Source organism: Panthera onca, chromosome A3 (genome assembly GCF_046562875.1).
Source record: "Panthera onca isolate mPanOnc1 chromosome A3, mPanOnc1 haplotype 2, whole genome shotgun sequence".
In the NCBI taxonomy this organism is placed as follows: domain Eukaryota; kingdom Metazoa; phylum Chordata; class Mammalia; order Carnivora; family Felidae; genus Panthera; species Panthera onca.
This window is the reverse complement of record NC_138341.1, coordinates 97,585,469-97,604,774: the sequence shown is the minus strand read 5'-3', so window position 1 is coordinate 97,604,774 and position 19,306 is coordinate 97,585,469. Positions and strand designations below refer to the sequence as shown.

The following is a 19,306-nucleotide window of genomic DNA, read 5'->3' as shown; positions in this document are numbered from 1 at the left end:
AGTCCAAAGTAGACCCATGGCCACTCTTACATGTCGTCCTGTTGGTTCCTTTCCTAGTATTGTCAGACTAATTTTCTCTTAGTTATCTGCTTGCTTGTGCATGTCCTTCCTCCCCATGCCAAAATGTCATGTCTGTGAGAGCAGAACCACGTCTGATTTTTCTCTGCTGTCTCCCCAGTGCCCAGAACCATGCATGGCACAGAACAGACCCCCAGTCCATTTTTGATGGTGGACTGAATGTAATATAAAAATAACATTTCTTTCCAAAGTGATACCCTGCCTTTGAAAATAAGAATATGAACTGAACATATAGTCCACACAGTAAAAAGACTTCACGGGGAAGAGATAAAGCCTTCAGTGGCTGTGATGTTGAATATAACATACACTGATCCAAATTCCTAGTACATTCCGGGCTCTAGCTAATGGTTTCCATCATTCTCTCTTAAGCTTTTAAATTATAAATATTTCAAAAGTGTGCAATGGAGTGGGCCCTTCCATTCATCTTTTAGAAAGAACAACAAAAGCATATTTCTTTCTTGAAGTCAAAACCTCAAATGAATTCAGAACAAGTTTTTTTTACCACTCTGAATAGGAAAGGTGACTATTAAATACTCTATTATTCATAACAAAGAAATAATAGAATGTAATTTACGACTCCATCAATTTTGTCTAATAACGTGTCACTGTCTTACGGGATACTTTTGTTTAGGCAGATGTAATAATCCATTTAAGCATATTTCTTCAGTGCCCATATGAGCATCTACATAGGGTAGGAGCAGTTTCTCAATTGGTAGACGTAAAAAAAAAAATTCTTTTGGACCGGTAGTAGAAAAACAGATGCCTAGAGGCAACACAGAAATTTTGTAAAGACTCTAGTTTGAAGTGGGGCGCCCGGGTGGCTCAGTCAGTTAAGTGTCCGACTTCAGCTCAAGTCATGATCTCACAGTTCATGAATTCGAGCCCTGGGTGGGGCTCTGTGCTGACAGCTCAGAGCCTGGAGTCTGCTTCAGATTCTGGGTCTCCCTCCCTCTCTGCCCCTTCCCCATTCACGCTCTCTCTCTCTCTCTCTCAAAAATAAGTAAACATTAAAAAATTTTTTAAAAATTCTAGTTTGAAGGAATTTGTTTCCTAGGATGTGACACAGTATCTATACGTACACGTGCGTGTGTATGTGTGTGACGGTAATTGAGATCACTGATAAACGTGAAAAATCTCCCCCCAGCAGCACAGCACGCTGTCCGGCACATGGTATATGCTCATGAGTGCTTGTTGGACTAATCAGTTAACTAAATCCCACACAAGGAACTACGCAGTGACATTTGATTTTTCTTTTTGAACCTGACCTAGGATTGCAATTTCTCAGTGAGAACATTTTCAGTACTCAGACAAAAGGACACGGGACATAAGCTGTGGCAGACGGCCTGGGTGCCCCAGTTAGATCCTCATGACCCATGTATTTCCATGCCCGATGTCCAAATGCCTGCAGCTATATTTCTGCACCTGAGGGTTTCTTGCCCCTGAAGTCAGTGCCCTGGGAGCAGCCCTCCCCACTGGCGGACAGGAGGAGATAGTTCTGCTCCCTCCTCACTCGGGCAGGATAACTCTGGGGCATGGGTTCTACTCCATCTCCCAGAATCCCTTGGGGGCGACTGAGCTCCAAGTGCCCGCAGTGCTAACTGATCTGGTAGCAGACCTCTTATTGGCTGCCTTGCCATCCCGGGATCCCTCTTGCACCCCACTTCTGGCGCTTCCTGGGATCACACCCCCAAAGAAACTACACTCAAATCCCTGCTTCAGGATCAACTTCTCAGCGAACCCAAACTAAGACAGACACCTTTCATCATGCACCTCTAACAAAACACTCCTCCATGTGAACAGGTGTTTGTGCTTGAGATGCAATAAAAAGGCACCAATGCATCCACTAGCATGTTTCTGTGTGAGGCCCAGACACTCCCTGACTCTCTAATGAGTCTCTCCATGACCAGTGATGAAGGGCATGTCTCTTTCCTTAAAGGAGCAGGGTTTGATGGCCCCTGAACAGGGCATCCCTGTCCTGAGCATGGCTGACCCACCTACACTCCCAAGGCCCCTGTTAATTAGACAAAGGGTGTGCAAGCAAAGAAAACTTTTTAATTAAGGCTTCATTGGCAACGTCAGAAGGGCCAACTATGGTCTAATCCAAACAAGGAACCTTCACTCTTTTGTCATCTGTTCTAAAATATCAAGGCACTTCCCCTACAGTGGCCCCAAAGACGTTGTTTCCCACTGACCCCGGGCATCTTAACAGCTCTTCTCTCCCGATTTCTTCTTGTTTGCCTTCGTCTTCCCAATCATGGTCTCCACGATGACAGCCGTTTCTTCATACGTCTGGATGCTCTCCGTGGAAAACTTCTCAATGGATTCCATCACTTCCACCTTCTCATATGCCAAAGTCCTGGGCGGACTTCTCTCCTGTGCATCACTGCTCCTAGCCGTGTGCCCCCCAGATCCACCCTGACCGACCCCAGGCCTTTGCGACTGGGGTGTAGATGGTCCCTCTGGACCAGGTGTGATCACGGGACAGGGCCCCTTGGACTCCTCCTCCTCCTCCTCCTCCTCTTCCTTCTCTTCCTTCTCTTCCTTCTGGTCATCATGTTTCTCCCCAGGCCCTTTCGGTTCTTCGGCACTAATCTCATTCTCCTTGTCGGCAGTATGCTGGTTAGGTGCCTTTCCGCCTTCCTTCTCCTGAAGGTCCCCCTGTCCATTCTCCACAGGGGGCCCGGGCGGCTCAGGAGAAGGCTCCACAGCGCTGTCGCGATGTACAGAGTCATCCTCAATGGAAATAACCACTCCGCCTTTGGCTGGGATGGAGAAGGAACAGAACCCAGGGTCCACATAACTGGCATCCCCAGAAACCAGCACGTACCGCCCTTTGGTGTAGAGGTCAGCCAGAGGCTCGGGTTCTTTGGGGCTTTTCACTTTGTCTTTGACCTTCTTGAACAGTTTCCCAAAGGCTTTGCTTATCTTCCCTCCATCTGGCACGTCTTCCGGAGCCCCTTCTGGGGTTGGGAGACTGGCTTCTTCGGCTCCTGATTCAAGCTTAGACTCACCTTCTTCTTTGGGTACCACCTGCACCAGCTTTGTGTCTTCTGGACCTTTCAGTGGTATGTCTTCCAGACTCTCATCAGCTTTGTCTTTAGCTATAATCTCCTTTTTCCTTGGAATGTTCTTGGGGAGACCTTTCTGTCTTGGTTTTGCTGTTGTTATATCCTGCACAGCCCTAGTGAGATCTAAAAAAAAGGGGGGGAGGGGGCAGGGGCATAAGTCAAGTTTGTCAATGGAAGAGGAAGAAAATGTGTTTGTGGGAAAATATGCTATTTTGGAGACCAAGGCCTAGCGCAGGGGTAGAGTTTACCATACATGGGGCAAAAAGAACAGAGAAAGATGCCTGGATCTGACCAGCAGCATTCATGGCCCACATTAAGGTCCCAGCTCTGCAACCAGCTGTGTGAATCTGGGCAAGTCTCTTGACCCCTCTGGGCTTGCAGAGAGGAGGGAAGGTACTGCCTGTTCTGACAGTTTTCACAGTTCCCACCCCACTGGCTGCGACTTACTGAGACATTCTACTGCAGTAACACTCGGAGTCCCCACCCCAGCCCCTGCTGAGCTCATGGTGAATACTTGGCTCTACCGGCTAGTCGATGGAACTCATTCCACAGAGTTATCCTCGCAGAGCGGACTGGGCCTCCAGTGTGTTCTGAATGGCCTCAGGCAGGGGACTCAATCTCCTGTGCTCCACACGCATCCCAAGCTAAATAGATACAAATGCCCCTTCAGTAGCATCCCTTTCCTCCTGGGCCAAAGAGGAAGCGAGGTACTAAATTCAGAAATGATGGGAATCCCCTGATCCCAAGGCTGTCTTCTAAAAGGAAAAACTGAACGGTTAAGAAAACACACACAATCTCGCCTTGCCTCGTCTATGAGGCTTTTCAACTCCACTTGCAAGCAGATTTCATCTCAGAGGTCTTATCCATGCCCTCCCCCCATGAACCAGAGGACTGACAGACAAAGCGAAGGTACCTAGCACCGGTTGACTCAGACAGCTAAGTGACCAGGGAATGGCAGAAATGAGCCATGAAGCCATAAGGGAGGAAGGGATGTGCAAAGGGACTTGTCTAAGGTAGCCTGCTGGGGGAAGGGGGGGCTTACAGGAACTGCTGCAGAATTTCAGGGCCTGGTACAAGAGGGAAAGGCCCTGTTCAAAATCATGAAGTATTTCAAGACAGTGGGGTGCCTGGGTGGCTCAGTCAATTGAGCCCCCGACTCTTGATTTTAGCTCAGGTCATGATCTTGCGGTTTGTGAGTTCAAGCCCCACGTTGGGCTCTGCACTAACAGTGTGGAGCCTGCCTGGGGTTCTCTCTCTCCCTCTCTCATTGCCATTCTCCCACGTGTGTGCATCCCCTCTCTCTCTCTATCTCTCTCCCTCACCTCTCAAAATAAAAAAAAAAAAATTTTAATACAGAAAAAACAAAAAAGAATTTCAAGACAGTGACAGCAGAGCACTACACCAAGTGTGGGGACCATTGTGTGCACAGGGCCCCGTGTGTGGCCGCATGCTCCCAGAGCTAGTCCCAGTCCCTGGGACTGCTGCCCCCTTCCAACACGTTCAGACTCCGAAACCCCATTTCCACAAATCCCTCTGAGCTCTCTGAGGGACGTGGATTTGAAAACACTATAGGCAACACCCTCTTCTTTTCTCCTACAACACTGTGTTTGTTCAGCACTAGGGAGATTTAGCTGTGAAGGTAACATCTCTCAGCTGCATGAAACCATCCCCAAAGGACCAAACGTGAAAGACGGAAGCCATGGTTGCCAACCAAGCTGGTTGTGCTCGGTTTTGCATGGAAGAGAAGTGAGCGATAATTGAGCGTGGACTCTGCCCCAGACACTGCATTAAGCACTTTTGCACGGCATTGCTCATTTCCTTTGCTAAGGTGAATATTGAATTATATTTCCCCCCAATTTAATGCTTCAAGTTCAAGGATGACATTCCCAAGGTGGCCTATCCCCCAGTCTGATTTTTCTCCTTGTAAACATTCTGGCTCAGTCACTCAGCACCTGTGGGAGTGAATCAGAGAGAGAAGACCTCATATAAAAGCGTTTAATTTCCAAATGGATCAGAAGGAAGCATAAATGTTAAGTTCAGGAAGAAAGCCGTTTGATTTTTTCCCCCACTTTTCCATGATAGAAAACAGCAGAAGCCAGGGTTAGGAAGCATTACCTTTCCCACCAAGCCGAGAGCTGAGAAAGGTTCCATGGCTTGGGGTGAACAGGGTGACAGGAGTTTCAATGAAGGCAGAGCTCAGCCTGGAGAAAGAACCAGAAAGAGGATGATCGCCACCTTGAATTCATCAAACCAAACAGATGGTGGGGGATTAAGAGTGACTCTTCAATGTGACCAAAAATGAGGAAAGCTTTCTCTAAATCACATTATTCATGAAACATACACACTTATACACTAGATGAGGATGTGAAGGGTTTCTTTGAGCTCGAGTCATACCCTGTGAAACACACAGGAGAATTATAAAATGGGGGTTGCTTGTAATGTAAAAAATGGCACTTCTCTGTTGAACAGAGTTTTTGTTTTTGCTTTTTTTTTTTTATTTATTTTTTCAACGTTTTTTATTTATTTTGGGGACAGAGAGAGACAGAGCATGAACGGGGGAGGGGCAGAGAGAGAGGGAGACACAGAATTGGAAACAGGCTCCAGGCTCCGAGCCATCAGCCCAGAGCTTGACGCGGGGCTCGAACTCACGGACCGCGAGATCGTGACCTGGCTGAAGTCGGACGCTTAACCGACTGCGCCACCCAGGCGCCCCAAGTTTTTGCTTTTTTTAATAAAAAAGTAGTGAGCTCAGGTGGAAGTATTTACAGCAACCAGGATATGGCATCCCCAATTCTTTTTTAAAACATAATATGCATTATATATAAGTAGAGAAAAAACTGACTATGCAATTGAGACAAAACGTAGACAAGTGGTGAGTCTGAGAAAAGAGTGTTCAGGAGTTCCTTGTTCTATGCTTACAACATTTCTACCAACTTGAAATTACAACAAAATTCGAAGTTCTAAGCAAATCAGCAAAAAGGCAACCCAATGACCTTTTTATGAAGTCTTGCCTCCAAAACAAAAATCTCCACACAGTCACTTAAATGCCAGTTCAAGACATATTTTCACGCGTGCATAAAGCGTACACTGTGACACAAATATAATGTAGGATTATGCAACAATCCACTGACCATAACTAGAGAAAGAAAAAGAAAATCTTGCTTTCTCTGCTAAAACATTGGAGCACTCACAGCCAAGACAGAGCACCCATGGGGACATTTATGTCCCCAGAGGTCTGTGGGGCCAAAAGCAACCTTCTCCATGGGGTCTTTTGGTGACCATCCTACTTAAAATTTCACGAGACAAGGAAAGAACTGCTCCTGGTGGGGCAATTCTGGGTGCTTCTCTTTTAATTCAGTCTAAACCCCCAAATCAGCAAAACTTAATCAAAGAACCACAACTTACTAAAGTGACAGTCCTTCTATGAGGTATCTTCTATGAGTCTCCAATCTGCTCTCTGAATGATATCTATGGATATGGCCAGGGACATGGACACAGATATAGATGATGTAGGTGTAGATATAAATAATGCAGATGCACATATGGATAGATGCACATGTACATGATATAGGTATGCACGGACATGATGTAGGTGCAGACACACTTGATGTAGGTACAGGTATAAGTGTCCACACACATGAAGATGACATAGACCTAGATGACGTAGGTGTAGATGTGGATGGAGGTGATGTAGATGGAGGTGTGGACGATATACACATAGATGGTGTAGACGTAAGTGTAGGGGTAGGCGGAGATGATGTAGATGTAGGGATAGGTGTAGGGGTAGATGTTACAGGTGTCAGTGTAAACGTAATGCTGTCGGTGCAGGTACAGATTATATGACACAGAAGCAGATGACACAGGTAATGTGGCATACATGTACAGGTGGATGGTGCGGCTGTGGATGCAGATGTAAGTGTAGGTGTCAGTACACCCAGATGACAGAGTCATGATGGAGACTGTAGGTGTCGGTGTAGACGATGCAGAGATAGAGACAGGGGAAGAGGAAGAGAGAGAGAGAGAGATAGGGATGGGGATGCAGATAGGGATAGGGGATAGGGAGACAGACAGGGATAGGGATAATGTCATGGATAAGGATAGGGATAGGTGACAAGGACAGGAGATAAGGAGAGGGCATAAGGATAGGGGATAGGGACAGGAGATAGGGACAGGGATAGGGGATAGGTACAGGGAAACAGGATAGGGATAGGGGACAGGGGTAGGGACAGGGGTAGGGGATAGGGATAGAGGTAATTTCTCAGCTATCCTGAAGTTAATGGAGCTTAACTCACGGCTCCACTATGAACAAGACGAGCCAGTGCATTGACAGCCACATTACTGACGCGGCCAGGTGAGAAAAGCAATGACGGTAGCAGCAGTAATAACACCAACACCTCCGAGCGCTTGTCGAGTGCCAGGCACTGCATTAGGCACCTCACCTGCAGCATCTCATTAAATACTCCCGGTCATCCCACCTGCTAAGACATCTATGTCCCCAGAGGCCCGTGGGACCCAAAGCAACCTTCTCCATGGGGTCTTTTGCGACAACCCTACTTAAAATTTCAAACATTCCCACCATCACCCCAATGCCGCTCCCCTCTCCCCCATCACAATTCACTCCCTGGTACTTGTCATCTGTTACAAAGCCATCCATCAGCTGCCTCCCCAACTAGCATTCCAGCTCCACCAGGCCACAGGGTTGCGATTCCTCCCCTGCCACGCCCCTACCACCTGGAACCGTGCCTGGCACACAGGAAGCACCCAATGAGGACCTGTGAACTAAGCCAGCGGCCGGGACGGAGAGAGACATGCAGCCTCTGGGCCGTGCCCGTCTGTGACCACACCTGTTGCCTTCGTTCTCAATGATCCGGTGGTACCGCTCCAGCTCGTTCTTCAGGGTCTGCTGGGCAACCACCAGCTGCCGGCAGTCATAGGAAGACCTCTCCAGGCTCCTCTCAGTCTCCTCAATCTCCTTCCGCAGGCTTTCGATCTGCTCGTTATAGAGCTGAATCTCGTCATCGTAACACTCGTGGGCATCTTTAATAGCCTGTTCCAGGGCTGCCGTCTGTGGGCAAAGACACAGCCATAAGGAAACCCACCCCACCTCTCCCCAAGACACAGACGTCTCCGGATGACAAACCCCGAAAATAAAAAGAAAACCCCTGTCTGTGGAATAAAATGTACAATTCAAATAAACTGTATCACTCACATTCTGAGTTAGCATAAACCTGGCTAAAAGATAAATAGAACTGCCCTGGGGCGTCTGGGTGGCTCAGTTGGTTGAGCGTCCAACTTCAGCTCAGGTCCTAAGCTCAGTTTTGTGAGTTCAAGTCCCACCTCGGGCTCTGTGCTGACAGCTCCGATCCTGAAGCCTGCTTCAGATTCTGTGTCTCCCTCTGTCTCTGCCCCTCCCCCACTCGCACTCTGTATGTATCTCTCTCAAAAATAAAGATTAAAAAAAAATTTAAGATAAACAGAAAAAAGCACACATACTAAATAGACAAGATGTTATTTTCACTGAAATGATTAAGTTGGGGCGGGTGCATACTGACACAGCACAAGTCCAAATTGAGGTAGGAAAATAGAAATATGACAGAATATAAGGTGGCCTTATAGTCACTTTAAGAGCTCCCAACAATGTGCAAAGAGCAACATGTGTATTTATTTACAAGCTTAGTATGTGTGCAGTCGTGACTTTTACAATCACATTTTCCCAAGTAGAAAAGAATTCACCGTGCCTTATCAGTCCTCAAAACAAAATGAAACAAACCAAACCAAAAAGCCACTTGTACCTAGAACATCCCAAAATTCACTGCACATTTGAACCACTGGAGGACGCTGTTAAGCTGCAGATCCCGACTCAGCAAGTCTGGGGGAGGCCAGAAGCTCTACAATTCTAACCAGTGCCCACGTGACGTTACTGGCCCTGTCTCTGGTCCACACAGTGAGTCGTGGGGGGGCTGGACAGGTATCTGAATTCAACTTCATGTATGTTTGCCACCAGGTATCTCACATGCAGCTGAATGTGCATATTGGACAAATCTAGAGAATGATTATTCCTAGGAGGACACCTGATTCCTCACTTTTTTTTTTAAAGTTTATTTATTTGGCGGGGGAGGGGGCAGAGAGAGAAGGAGATAGAATCCCAAGTAGGCTCAGCACTATCAGCATGAAGCCCAATGCAGGGCTTGAACCCACAAACCATGAGAAAAATCAAGAGTTAGACACTTAACCCACTGAGCCACCCAGGTGCCCTTGATTCCTCACTTTACATACAGATGTCGCTTTAGAATAGTGAAGTTCCCTAAGTGATGACATTTGAAAACAGCTTACAAAGGTTTTCAGGAATGTATCTACTGCATCAGGAAGGAAGGAAAGAAAAAAGGAAGGAGAGGAGAGAGGAGAGGAGAGGAAAGGAAAGGAAAGGAAAGGAAAGGAAAGGAAAGGAAAGGAAAGGAGAGAAGGAGGGAAGGAGGGAAGCAGAGAGGGAAGGAGGAAAAGAAGGGGTACATATACTCAACACTTTGGGAAGTCATCTGTCAGCCTATGTCATCCCCCTTGTCTGATGCCTGTACCATCTCACTCATAGAGGAGTCCCAGCAGCAGTGTGACTCCACTCTCCTGACCAGACGTACAGAACCAGGGCTGGGCCTGATTCCGACAGGCCTATCACATGCTTCCTCCCTGTGGAATTTGGAAAGGGATCTCAGAAACAGCAGAAAGTGGGTGGCAGATTCATATAACCTTGGGGCCGCCATTTTGGAGTGGCCATCTTTCATAACGTGCATGGAGAAACTGACAAAGGCAATTCTCCCGAGGGGCAGAGAAATGAAGCCTAAGGGCAAAGGCAAACAGAGATGAGAGAGCCTGTGAGAGAGAAGAAAGAGAGGGAGTAAGCAGCTGCCTCAGATCCAAGTTCCTGGTTCCTGCCCCACACCCTGCTCTCAAATCTCATAAACGACCTTTTATATCTTGCTCCTCTGGGGGAAAAAAGAGTATCTTCTCAGTAGAGAAACCCAGCAGACGCCACTTTAACCAAGTGATCCAAGTTACATCACCGGCAGGAAGACATGCCCACATGACACTCCCCTGATGAGACGCACTGAGGACACATCACTCCTGTGGATTCCAGCCACAAATGCATAGCCTCAGCCTAATCCTGAAAAAACATCGAGGAGCCCAAAAGGAGGGACATTCCACAAAGTAATTCCATCAAAGTCATCAAAGACAGAGAAAGGCAGGGACTATCTCAGATTGGGGAGACTAAGGAGACACAACACCTAAATCGCAAGTAGGATCCAGGACCGGAAAAAAATGTTGGTGGGGTATTTGTGAAGTGTTTGTCAAGTCTATTACCAGGATGGTATTGTCGTTAATTTCCTGACATGGTTCTGTGGTAGCGAAGGTGCTAACATTTGGGGAAGCTGGGTGAAGAGTCTGTGAGAAACCTGTGTGCTATTTTTGTAGCGTTTGAGAAGTCTAAAATTATTTCAAAAGAAAATCACAGCGCACCCTTTGCTGCTTAAGCTACTGTGATCGAGTTTCTGTTCCTCGTTAAAAAAAAAATAAAATAAAAAAGATTTTAAATTCAGTTACCTGTCATGTCAAATACCAAGGCATACCACTAATTCCTGGTGCGGCCACATTTTCTTACCTACGCCAGGGTTCATACACTCTAGGAAATGCTTCCAGGAAATAAGGAATTTAAAAGACCCCCTTTGAAGCTCGAATCTCAGAGACAAGAAGCCATCCAGGAGTGGAAGAACCCTGAAGTCAGACGTTCTTTTCTATGGAGCAGTCCCGAGAACAAACCTGGGGGACCCTGGCCACGCTGGGGCCCCGGCAGCACAGCTCGAGCCTGGAGCCTGCTTCAGATTCTGTGTCTGTCTCCCTCTCTCTCTGCCCCTCCCCTGCAAGTGCACTCTCTCTCTCTCTCTCTCTCTCTCAAAAATAAACATTAAAAAAAATGTTTAAGGTGGGTTAACGGCCTCACATTCTATAAAAGCAGCCCTCATCTTTTAGAGGTACAGTTGAAATACTGCCTGATGAGATGGTCTGGTGTCAGGGATTGCTTCACAATCACATGGGGGTATGTGGAGTGCAGGTGATGAAGGAGGGACCATGTGTTGGAGGATGGGGGTACGGGCGCTCATGAGACTGTCCTCTCACTTTTGTATATGTTTGAAGTGTTCCAGAACAGAGTAAACATAAGCAAAGATTATGAGTGAAGCGAATCGATTGCCCCCTTTGGGTATGGGTTCCCCGGCCCGGGGTGGGGACAATGGTCTGTGCTGGCAACTTCTCACTGGGAACAAGTCATGAGCCTCACAGCAACCATATGGGCAGGGGATGCCACTGCACCCACTTTACATTTGAGGAAACTGAGGCACACAGGCACAAAGTGACTTGCCAATAAGTACAGGATTCAGAGCCACCTGTGCAGGGTCTGAGACACTTCCTAAAACCATGGGCCTCCCTGTGTCAGCCTCCTCCCAACTGCAGGTGAGCAGTACACGTGCGTGCACACACACACACACACACACACACACACGTGCACTCACTCCAGGCCCTTGGAAAACCCCCTATTCCCACACATCAACAGGCAAGCAACACCAGCATGTTCTCACTGAAGACCTGGGAGGAGACTGAGGGTGATCCACGCACAGACCCATCCGTCCCTGAGCACCTTCACTTAGCCAACTTCTAAATGGTAAACGGGATAGCAAAGCATTGTCACAAACCGGGAAATCAGAAACTAGAAAAATGTCACCTGTAACCTTTGAACCTTACAGGGCAAGCATGATTTTTTGTGTATCTCACGAGCTGGTGGTTTGCTGTTGGGGGTGGGTGGGTGGGTGGGTGATGGCTGTCCTCTGATGGAATTTGCGGGAGGGATACCTGCCCTGGGAGGTATCAGAAGAGGGGTGTTCAAGAAAAATAATAAGAGCCCCACTTTCACTGCCTTAAAGGGGGCTAAAGAGACATCTCTGATGTGAACAACCTTGGCACCAGCTTGGCTGCCTGAGAATGAGATGCGGACGCTCCTCCTTAGAGCCCACAGCCCAGTGTGGGGAGGTGGCTCGGTCACAGAGACATGCCCAGGGCATCACAAAGTACAGGGAGACCCTCAGGTGCTGGAAGATGTCAGAGAAGGCCAGTCCTGGGTACTGAAGAAGAGAAGGTGCTTCCAGAAAGAGGAGACGTGATGAGCCAAGGGGCAGGTGTCAGAAACCACAGGAGGGTCAGGAGAAGAAGAGAGAGCATCTCACTCCCAGCCCAGGGCTTCTTGGAGGGGAGTAGCTGCATGGAGACTGGAGAGCGAGGCAAGTGGAAGGTGTGGGCCGTGCTGCAACCCGAACTTCATCCTGAGCAAGAGTGACTGCTGTGTTTCTCCTTGGACCGTTTAGGTCGTCTGTGAGCCGCTGCAGGCAGGAACTACATCATGCTCTGATCGGTATTTGCTGAACCTCACATGGAACTTGGCAGTCACGGATGAACGAAGGAGTCAGCGTTCAAGCACAGCTGTGGGGCTTGCTTTTGCACAGCATGGGTCAATGGGACCCTGGCAGTGCCTCACAGTGAGCCCCATCTGGACGGGTGACCTCCTGCTTCGGTCCTCTTAGGCCCCCAGATTCCTTTGGGTCCAAGGTCTTTTGAAAAAAGGAAACAAGTTCCTTTTTCTCCACATCCTCACAAACACTTGTTGTTTCCTGTGTTTTTGATTTTAGCCATTCTGATACGTGTAAGGTGATACCTCATCGTGGCTTTGACTTGCATTTCCCTGCTGATGAGTGATATGGAGCATCTCTTCATGGGTCTGTTGGTCATCTGTATGTCTTCTTTGGAAAAGTGTCTCTTCAGGTCCTCTGCCCATGTTTAATTGGGTTAGTTGTTTTTTGGTGTTGAGTTGTGTAAGATCTTTATATATTTTGGATATAGATCCATTATTGGATATGTCATTTGCAAATATCTCCTCCCATTCAGTAGACGAATGCATGGAGAAGATGTATGTGGTATATACATATACAATGGAATACCATTCAGGCCATAAAAAAGAAAGAGGTCATGCCATTTGCAACAACATGGATACACTAAAGGGTATAATGTTAAGTGAAATAAATCAGAGAAAAACAAACACCATATGATTTCACTCACATGTGGAATTTAAGGAACAAAGTAAGTGGACAAACAAAGAAAAAAACAGACAAAGAAAACAGAGTCTTAAATACAGAGAACAAACTGGTGGTCACCAGAGCGGAGGGGGCAGAGGGGAAGGGTGAAACAGATAAAGGGGATTAAAAGTACACTTATCTTAATGAGCACTGACACATAGAATTGTTGAATCACTACATTGTACTCGTGAAATTAACATAACACTGTATACTAATTTACTTCAATTAAAAAAAAAGAAAAACAATTTAAGAAGGAAACGGAAGAAATCAAGTGCCCTTCACGGATTACATGCTGTCTTCCCAAAATCTACCACTAGATGGTGCTAGGCAACTTTAATGAGAAACGATACTCGGGAGGTTCACTCTTTCCAAGTAATACATGACTTTTTCCATGTCCCTGCCTCAGAAACTCTCAGTGAAATGTAATTTAGGGAGCCAGAAGTGCCTGTCCCTTTTCTTCCACCTCTGGGAAGCACCATCCCAGTGGTCTCATGCATGGACTATGTTTAGCTTCAAAGAAGGGGTTGCCAGCACTGAGGGTGCTGTTTCTTCCATCCTTTGGACTAGTGTTTTGTTTGTTTGTTAATGTTTATTTATTTTTGAGGAGACAGAGCATGAGAGGGGAGGGGCAGAGAGAGAGGGAAAGAGACAGACAGCATCTGAAGCAGGCTCTAGGCTCTGAGCTGTCAGCACAGAGTTCGTGGGCTTGAAGCCAGGAACTGTGAGATCATGTCCTGAGCTGAAGTCGGACACTTAACTGACTAAGCCACCCAAGTACCCCTGGACGAGGGTTCTTAAACTTGAGCCTGCAAAACCACCTGGAGGGCTTGTTGAAACAGAGATTGCTGGGCCCCACCCCAAAGTTCCTGACTCAGTAGGTCTGGGCTGGGCCGGGCCTGTGAATGTGCATTTCTGACAAGGTCCCAGGTGATGCTGATGTTGCTGGTTTAAGGACCTCACCCTAAGGACCATGCTATGGAGGGCTCTGGAAGCATCAGAAGCTCCAACCACAGGCAGAACCATATGCCTTGGTTGTGCCAGGTTGAAGCCCTCAGGCTACAAGGAGTTCTCTTTGCCCCACCCCCCTCCCCTGTCCCTAGTCACAGCATTGGCACTACTGAGGGGCTAAGCCACCAAATCTCCCTTACAGCACTCAGCTTAGCTACTCTATTGGGCAGTCACTAAAACCTTTCAAAATCAACAAAAAGCCAGCCATGAACGACTCCTAAATAGGATGTGAAAGCCCCAAGCCAGGGACTAAGGTAGGCCAGATGTAGAACATTCTGACCCAACCTAGGGCCCACCCCTACACCAGTGTGCTCAAAGTGTGATTCCTAGACCAGAAGCATCATCAGCTGGAAATCTAGAAATGCAAATTCTTGGGCCACATCCCAGAACGAGTCAGAAACTCTTGGGTGGGCCCAGCCACATCTGTGTTTTAATTAGTGCTAATTAGGCAGACTGTGGTCCCCATGACCTTTGCCCCTTAGCTTTCCGCCCATGAATATGTTAGGTTACATGGCAAAAGGGACTTTGCAGATATGATTAAGGCTCTTAATCAGTGGACTTAAAAAAAATAGGGAGATTATTATAGATTATTCCTGATCACATGAGTCCTGAAAAGCACAAGTCAGAGAGATTAGATGCCTGAGAAAGATTCTATGCGCTGTTGCTGGATTTGAGGATGGCCATAAGCCAAGGCATGTGTGCGGCTTCTAGAATAACTCCTGGCCAACAGCCAGCAAGAAATAGGGTCCTCAATCCCACCTGCACACAGAATTGAGTTCTGCCAACAACTTGATTGAGACTGGAAGATTCTCCACCAAGAGCCTTCAGATAAGGAGGCCGGCCGACAACTTTGTATCAGCCTTGTGAGACCCAGAGCAGAAAAACCAACCAAGCCCACCCAGCCTTCTAACTTATGGAAGTGTGAGACAAGGGACTACTGTTTCAAGCCCTTGCATGTGTAGTAATTCCTGACAGGAGCGAGAGAAAACACAACTTGTGTTGCATTAGACCCACTGCTAGTGGTATTTAATATGAGCACATGTATTATTATATAGAAAATGATTTGGTAATATTTTGATAACTGGTTCAATATAGTTGGTTTTCTTTTAATTATATGTTCTTTATTTTTATTATACAGCCTTTCACATTTTTCTGAGAAGTGGACCACGGACTTTGCCAGACTGCTGGGGGGTGGGGCAGGGCACAGAAAAAGTGAAGATCCCCGATTTAGAGAGACAACAATGTCAGAGCAAGACCTAAAAGCCTTCCTGCAGCAACTATGGAAGGGGACAGGTGGCCAAGCAGACAGATTTATTTCACATCCTCAGAAACTAAGTTGATCCTTCATGAAATGTCTTACTTTTACATTCAACAAATACATATATGTACATAGAGACAGAAACCTTTTTGCCCCGGAACAGGAATTTACCACATCAGCTGGGCTCTTTCATTTTCTCAGTATCTAGGGCAGGGTTTTCAACTTTGTCACCACGCCCACTTAAAGAGCCACATTTAACACCACAAACCATACACATCATACAAACGTGTGTGTGCATGTGTGTATGCATTTGAGCAAATATATATATTTAAATATGCAAACATATATATTTAAAACACAGGTTTCACAAAGCAAATCCCACTGTTACATGCCATGTACTCTGTTATTTCTTATTCTTAGTCTAGTGTTGTCAATTTCTTCTTTATTAATGCCACTCAATTCTGCTGAATTCATTTTACAACCCAATAATACGTTGTAAACAGTGGTTTGGAAAACACCAGTCTCTAGGACCAGTGGGCTTGCATCCACTTCTCCAATCTCTCATTCACACACGTGCACGCATACATACACACATATATACATAAACACGTGCACACGTACGTTCATACAAAGTCATGCATATATACACATATATGAATATAGACATATATATAGTACACAACATGCACACACATATACACATACACACATGTACGTCTACACACATAAACACATATATGTACATGCATGTGCACGCACACACACATTCACTCACTCTCACTCCATTCTTCCAGGGCCTCAGAGGAAGCCACAAATTACCAAGTCACCAAAATGGTGCATCTGGTCCCCGACCCGTGGTTTGCCATGAAAGGATGAGTTTTAAGGGCAGTACTTGATTTCTCGAGCTGTGATTTTTACCTCGGGAGACAATCACCAGACCCTGGTTTGCTTTCAGTGGCCCCTGAGAGTTGCTGCATAGTGACAGTGTGTGGTGGGGCAGAAATGAAGATTCTGGAACTCAATGGTCCCCTCATGAAACCCCGGGCAGATCTGGAGGGCACTGAATACCTACAAAAGCACCAGATCTGTGTGGTGTTAACTTTTTTTGATTTTGCAGACATTGGATAGAGACAGAGTAACATATAACATATAAATGTTCCAGGTTTCCTAAATAGTCCAAACTTTTTCTTCTCTTGTCCCTTCATGTGTACTTGTCAAACCAAATGTCCATTTATTTTTTGATTTAGGAATGTAGTTGCACAGTATATGAAGGTTTAGTATTCTAACCCAATGTCTCCCATTACAACAGGATAGTAATGAGAGAAAGCAAACTGGAAGGAATCAGGGGTGTGAACCACGAAGCTCACTAACCAAGAAGGAAGGCCACAGAAACAGGAGAGCATTCTTCCGGTGACTTTAGTTTTCAGATTAAGCTTTGCCAAAAAAAAGGGGGGGGGAGGGGTAGAAATGGGAGCTTTATACGAATGAATCCTGAGGGGAGGCAAACACTGACATGACCACCCTTTCCCACGCCTGTAATCAAATTCCAAAGGGGAGATTTTAGGTCATGAAAAGAGAAACAGGAAGCATAGATTGGAGGATAGAAATCCCAATATGTGTCCATCTCTTCTTATTTTTAAGGATAAGGTTAAAGCAGGCAAAACGGATCAATTGTGCAGGAGTCAGGACAGCCTTACCCTTGGTGGGGAGTGGTGGTGACTCAAAGTGGGCACAAGGGGAACCCCTGAGGGGCCTGGGAATAGCATGAACCATGGTTCCTGTTTGCCCAGAACTTGGCCAGTCCGGGCATTGAAAGTCCTGCATCCTGGGAAATCCTCACTTAAAGCAGCATAGCTGGTCACGCTACTCAGGATGGCCTGTTTCTGGCTCTGAGCACTGGATACACAGGCATGTGACACTCGTGAGAATTCCCTCAGATGGATACTTGTACACTTTTCTGCATGCACTTGACACCTGAATAAAATGTGTTGTAGAACCCTATTGACATGTGTGGTGGGAATGCCCAACGGCGAGCAGTGGACACGAGAGTGTGACACCCTACCTGGGCCTGCAGCTCGGCTCTCTGTGCCTGCAGAAGGGACACTACCTCCCGGCCCTCCTCCAGCTGGCTCTGCAGGACAGCGGCTTCTCGTTCCGTCAGGAGCTTCTCCTGCACAAAGAAAGCCAGACTCAGCACTCCCATGCACTTGATGTGTGAGCAAATCCAGAGGGAAAAGGGTATCCTCCCCACCCCACCCAAATTCATCTGCTCAGTCCCTGACCCCCAATGCAATGGTGTTAGGAATTAGAGCCTTGAGGAGGTGATTAGATCTAGATGAGGTCATGAGGATGGGGCCCTCATGGTGGGATTAGTGTCCTTATAGGAAAAGGAAGAGACACCAGAGTGCTCTCTCTTTCCAAGATGCACCAAGGAAAGACCATGTGAGGACACAGCAAGAAGGCAGCTGTCTACAAACTAGGAAGCAGGCCCTCATCAAGAACTGAATCTGGGAGCACCTGGGTGGCTCAGTTGGTTAAATGTCTGATTCTTGATTTTAGCTCAGGTCGTGATCTCATGGTTCGTGAGTTCGAGCCCCAAGGTAGGCTCTGAGCTAACTGTGTGGAGCCTGCTTGGGATCTGTTTCTCTCTCCCTGCCCCTCCCCTGCTCTCTCTGTCTCTCTCCCAAAATACAAATAAAGTTAAAAGAAGAAAAAAAGAACTGAATCTGCCAGCAGCCTGATCTTGGACTTTCAGCCTCCAGAAGCATGAGAAACAAATGTCTGTTGTGTGAGCTGCCCCATCTGTGCTGCTTGTTACAGCAGCCTGAGCTGACTAAGACAGGCCCCCAGTGGCCGCCCTTAGTTAATGCCTTTCCACTTTGTCTTCAGCGTCTGAACCATAAATGCTACGAGACCCACATTTCAGACTGCATGTGCCATACACTGGCTAAAAGATTCCGGACAAGGTGCTTCCTCCTCCGCAAAAGGGAAGCTGGGGATGCAGCCTCTCATAGGGCTCTGTTGTCTGTCCCTGAGCCCAGGGAGAAGGGGAAACCAGAGACCTAACTGCAGACGGCCCTCCTCAGCTGTGTGCTCACTCCAGGGCTGGTGTGCTCCTGTGTTTCTCGGTGCATGGAGGCATGTTTTCTCTCAGTCCATCTCTGTGTCTCTTTACCTGTGTCTCTCAGTCGGCTTCTCTATCTCTGTCCTCTTTGTTTCTCTGTGTTTCAGTCCCCACCTCCCTGCCTCAAAGGCGCAGACGAAGGGGTAGCGGGGGGTAGAGGGGGACTCAGACTCTGAGCACCAGTGTGTGGAAGATATGCATCTATGCCACACTTTGCAAATTCTAGGCCTGCGGCCTCGGGATAGAGGCAGACAAAGTGCAAATACATTGCACCACCTCCTTGCCAGGGGCCTGCCCGCTTGTCTGGCCCTATCTCTCCTCAATGCCCAGCTCCCACTCATCATACACCCCTGCTCCCTCCAACCCACAGCGGGAGTGTCTCACGCACAATAGACCCTTGGATATTCATTGAAAAGGAAGAAAGACAGCCTGGCTGCTGGCAGCTGGCACTAACTGCCAGGCCGTGGTGCTCCCTACTTACAAACTTATAGAGGATGCCCCCTCCCCACATCTGAAGATGTCACCACTGGGACCATGGCGGAATGAGAAAGAAACAAGACCGTCCTGTGTCTAGGCACCCACAAAAATGACCAAACGT

At 47.2% G+C, this 19,306-nt stretch overlaps 1 protein-coding gene across 1 annotated transcript in view; it reads right to left on the bottom strand.

Moving 5' to 3' along the window:
- Positions 1–2,110: 2,110 nt before the first annotated feature.
- BFSP1 (beaded filament structural protein 1) overlaps positions 2,111–19,306 on the bottom strand; it is a 41,458-nt gene continuing 24,262 nt past the window's right edge. The window contains exons 5-8 of the mRNA XM_060611635.3: positions 17,647–17,754; positions 7,991–8,211; positions 5,262–5,347; positions 2,111–3,269 (exon numbers count right to left, since the gene is read on the bottom strand). Coding sequence (XP_060467618.3) covers positions 2,281–3,269; positions 5,262–5,347; positions 7,991–8,211; positions 17,647–17,754 — 1,404 coding nt within the window. The 3' untranslated portion in view covers positions 2,111–2,280. The remainder of the gene's footprint in view (positions 3,270–5,261; positions 5,348–7,990; positions 8,212–17,646; positions 17,755–19,306) is intronic.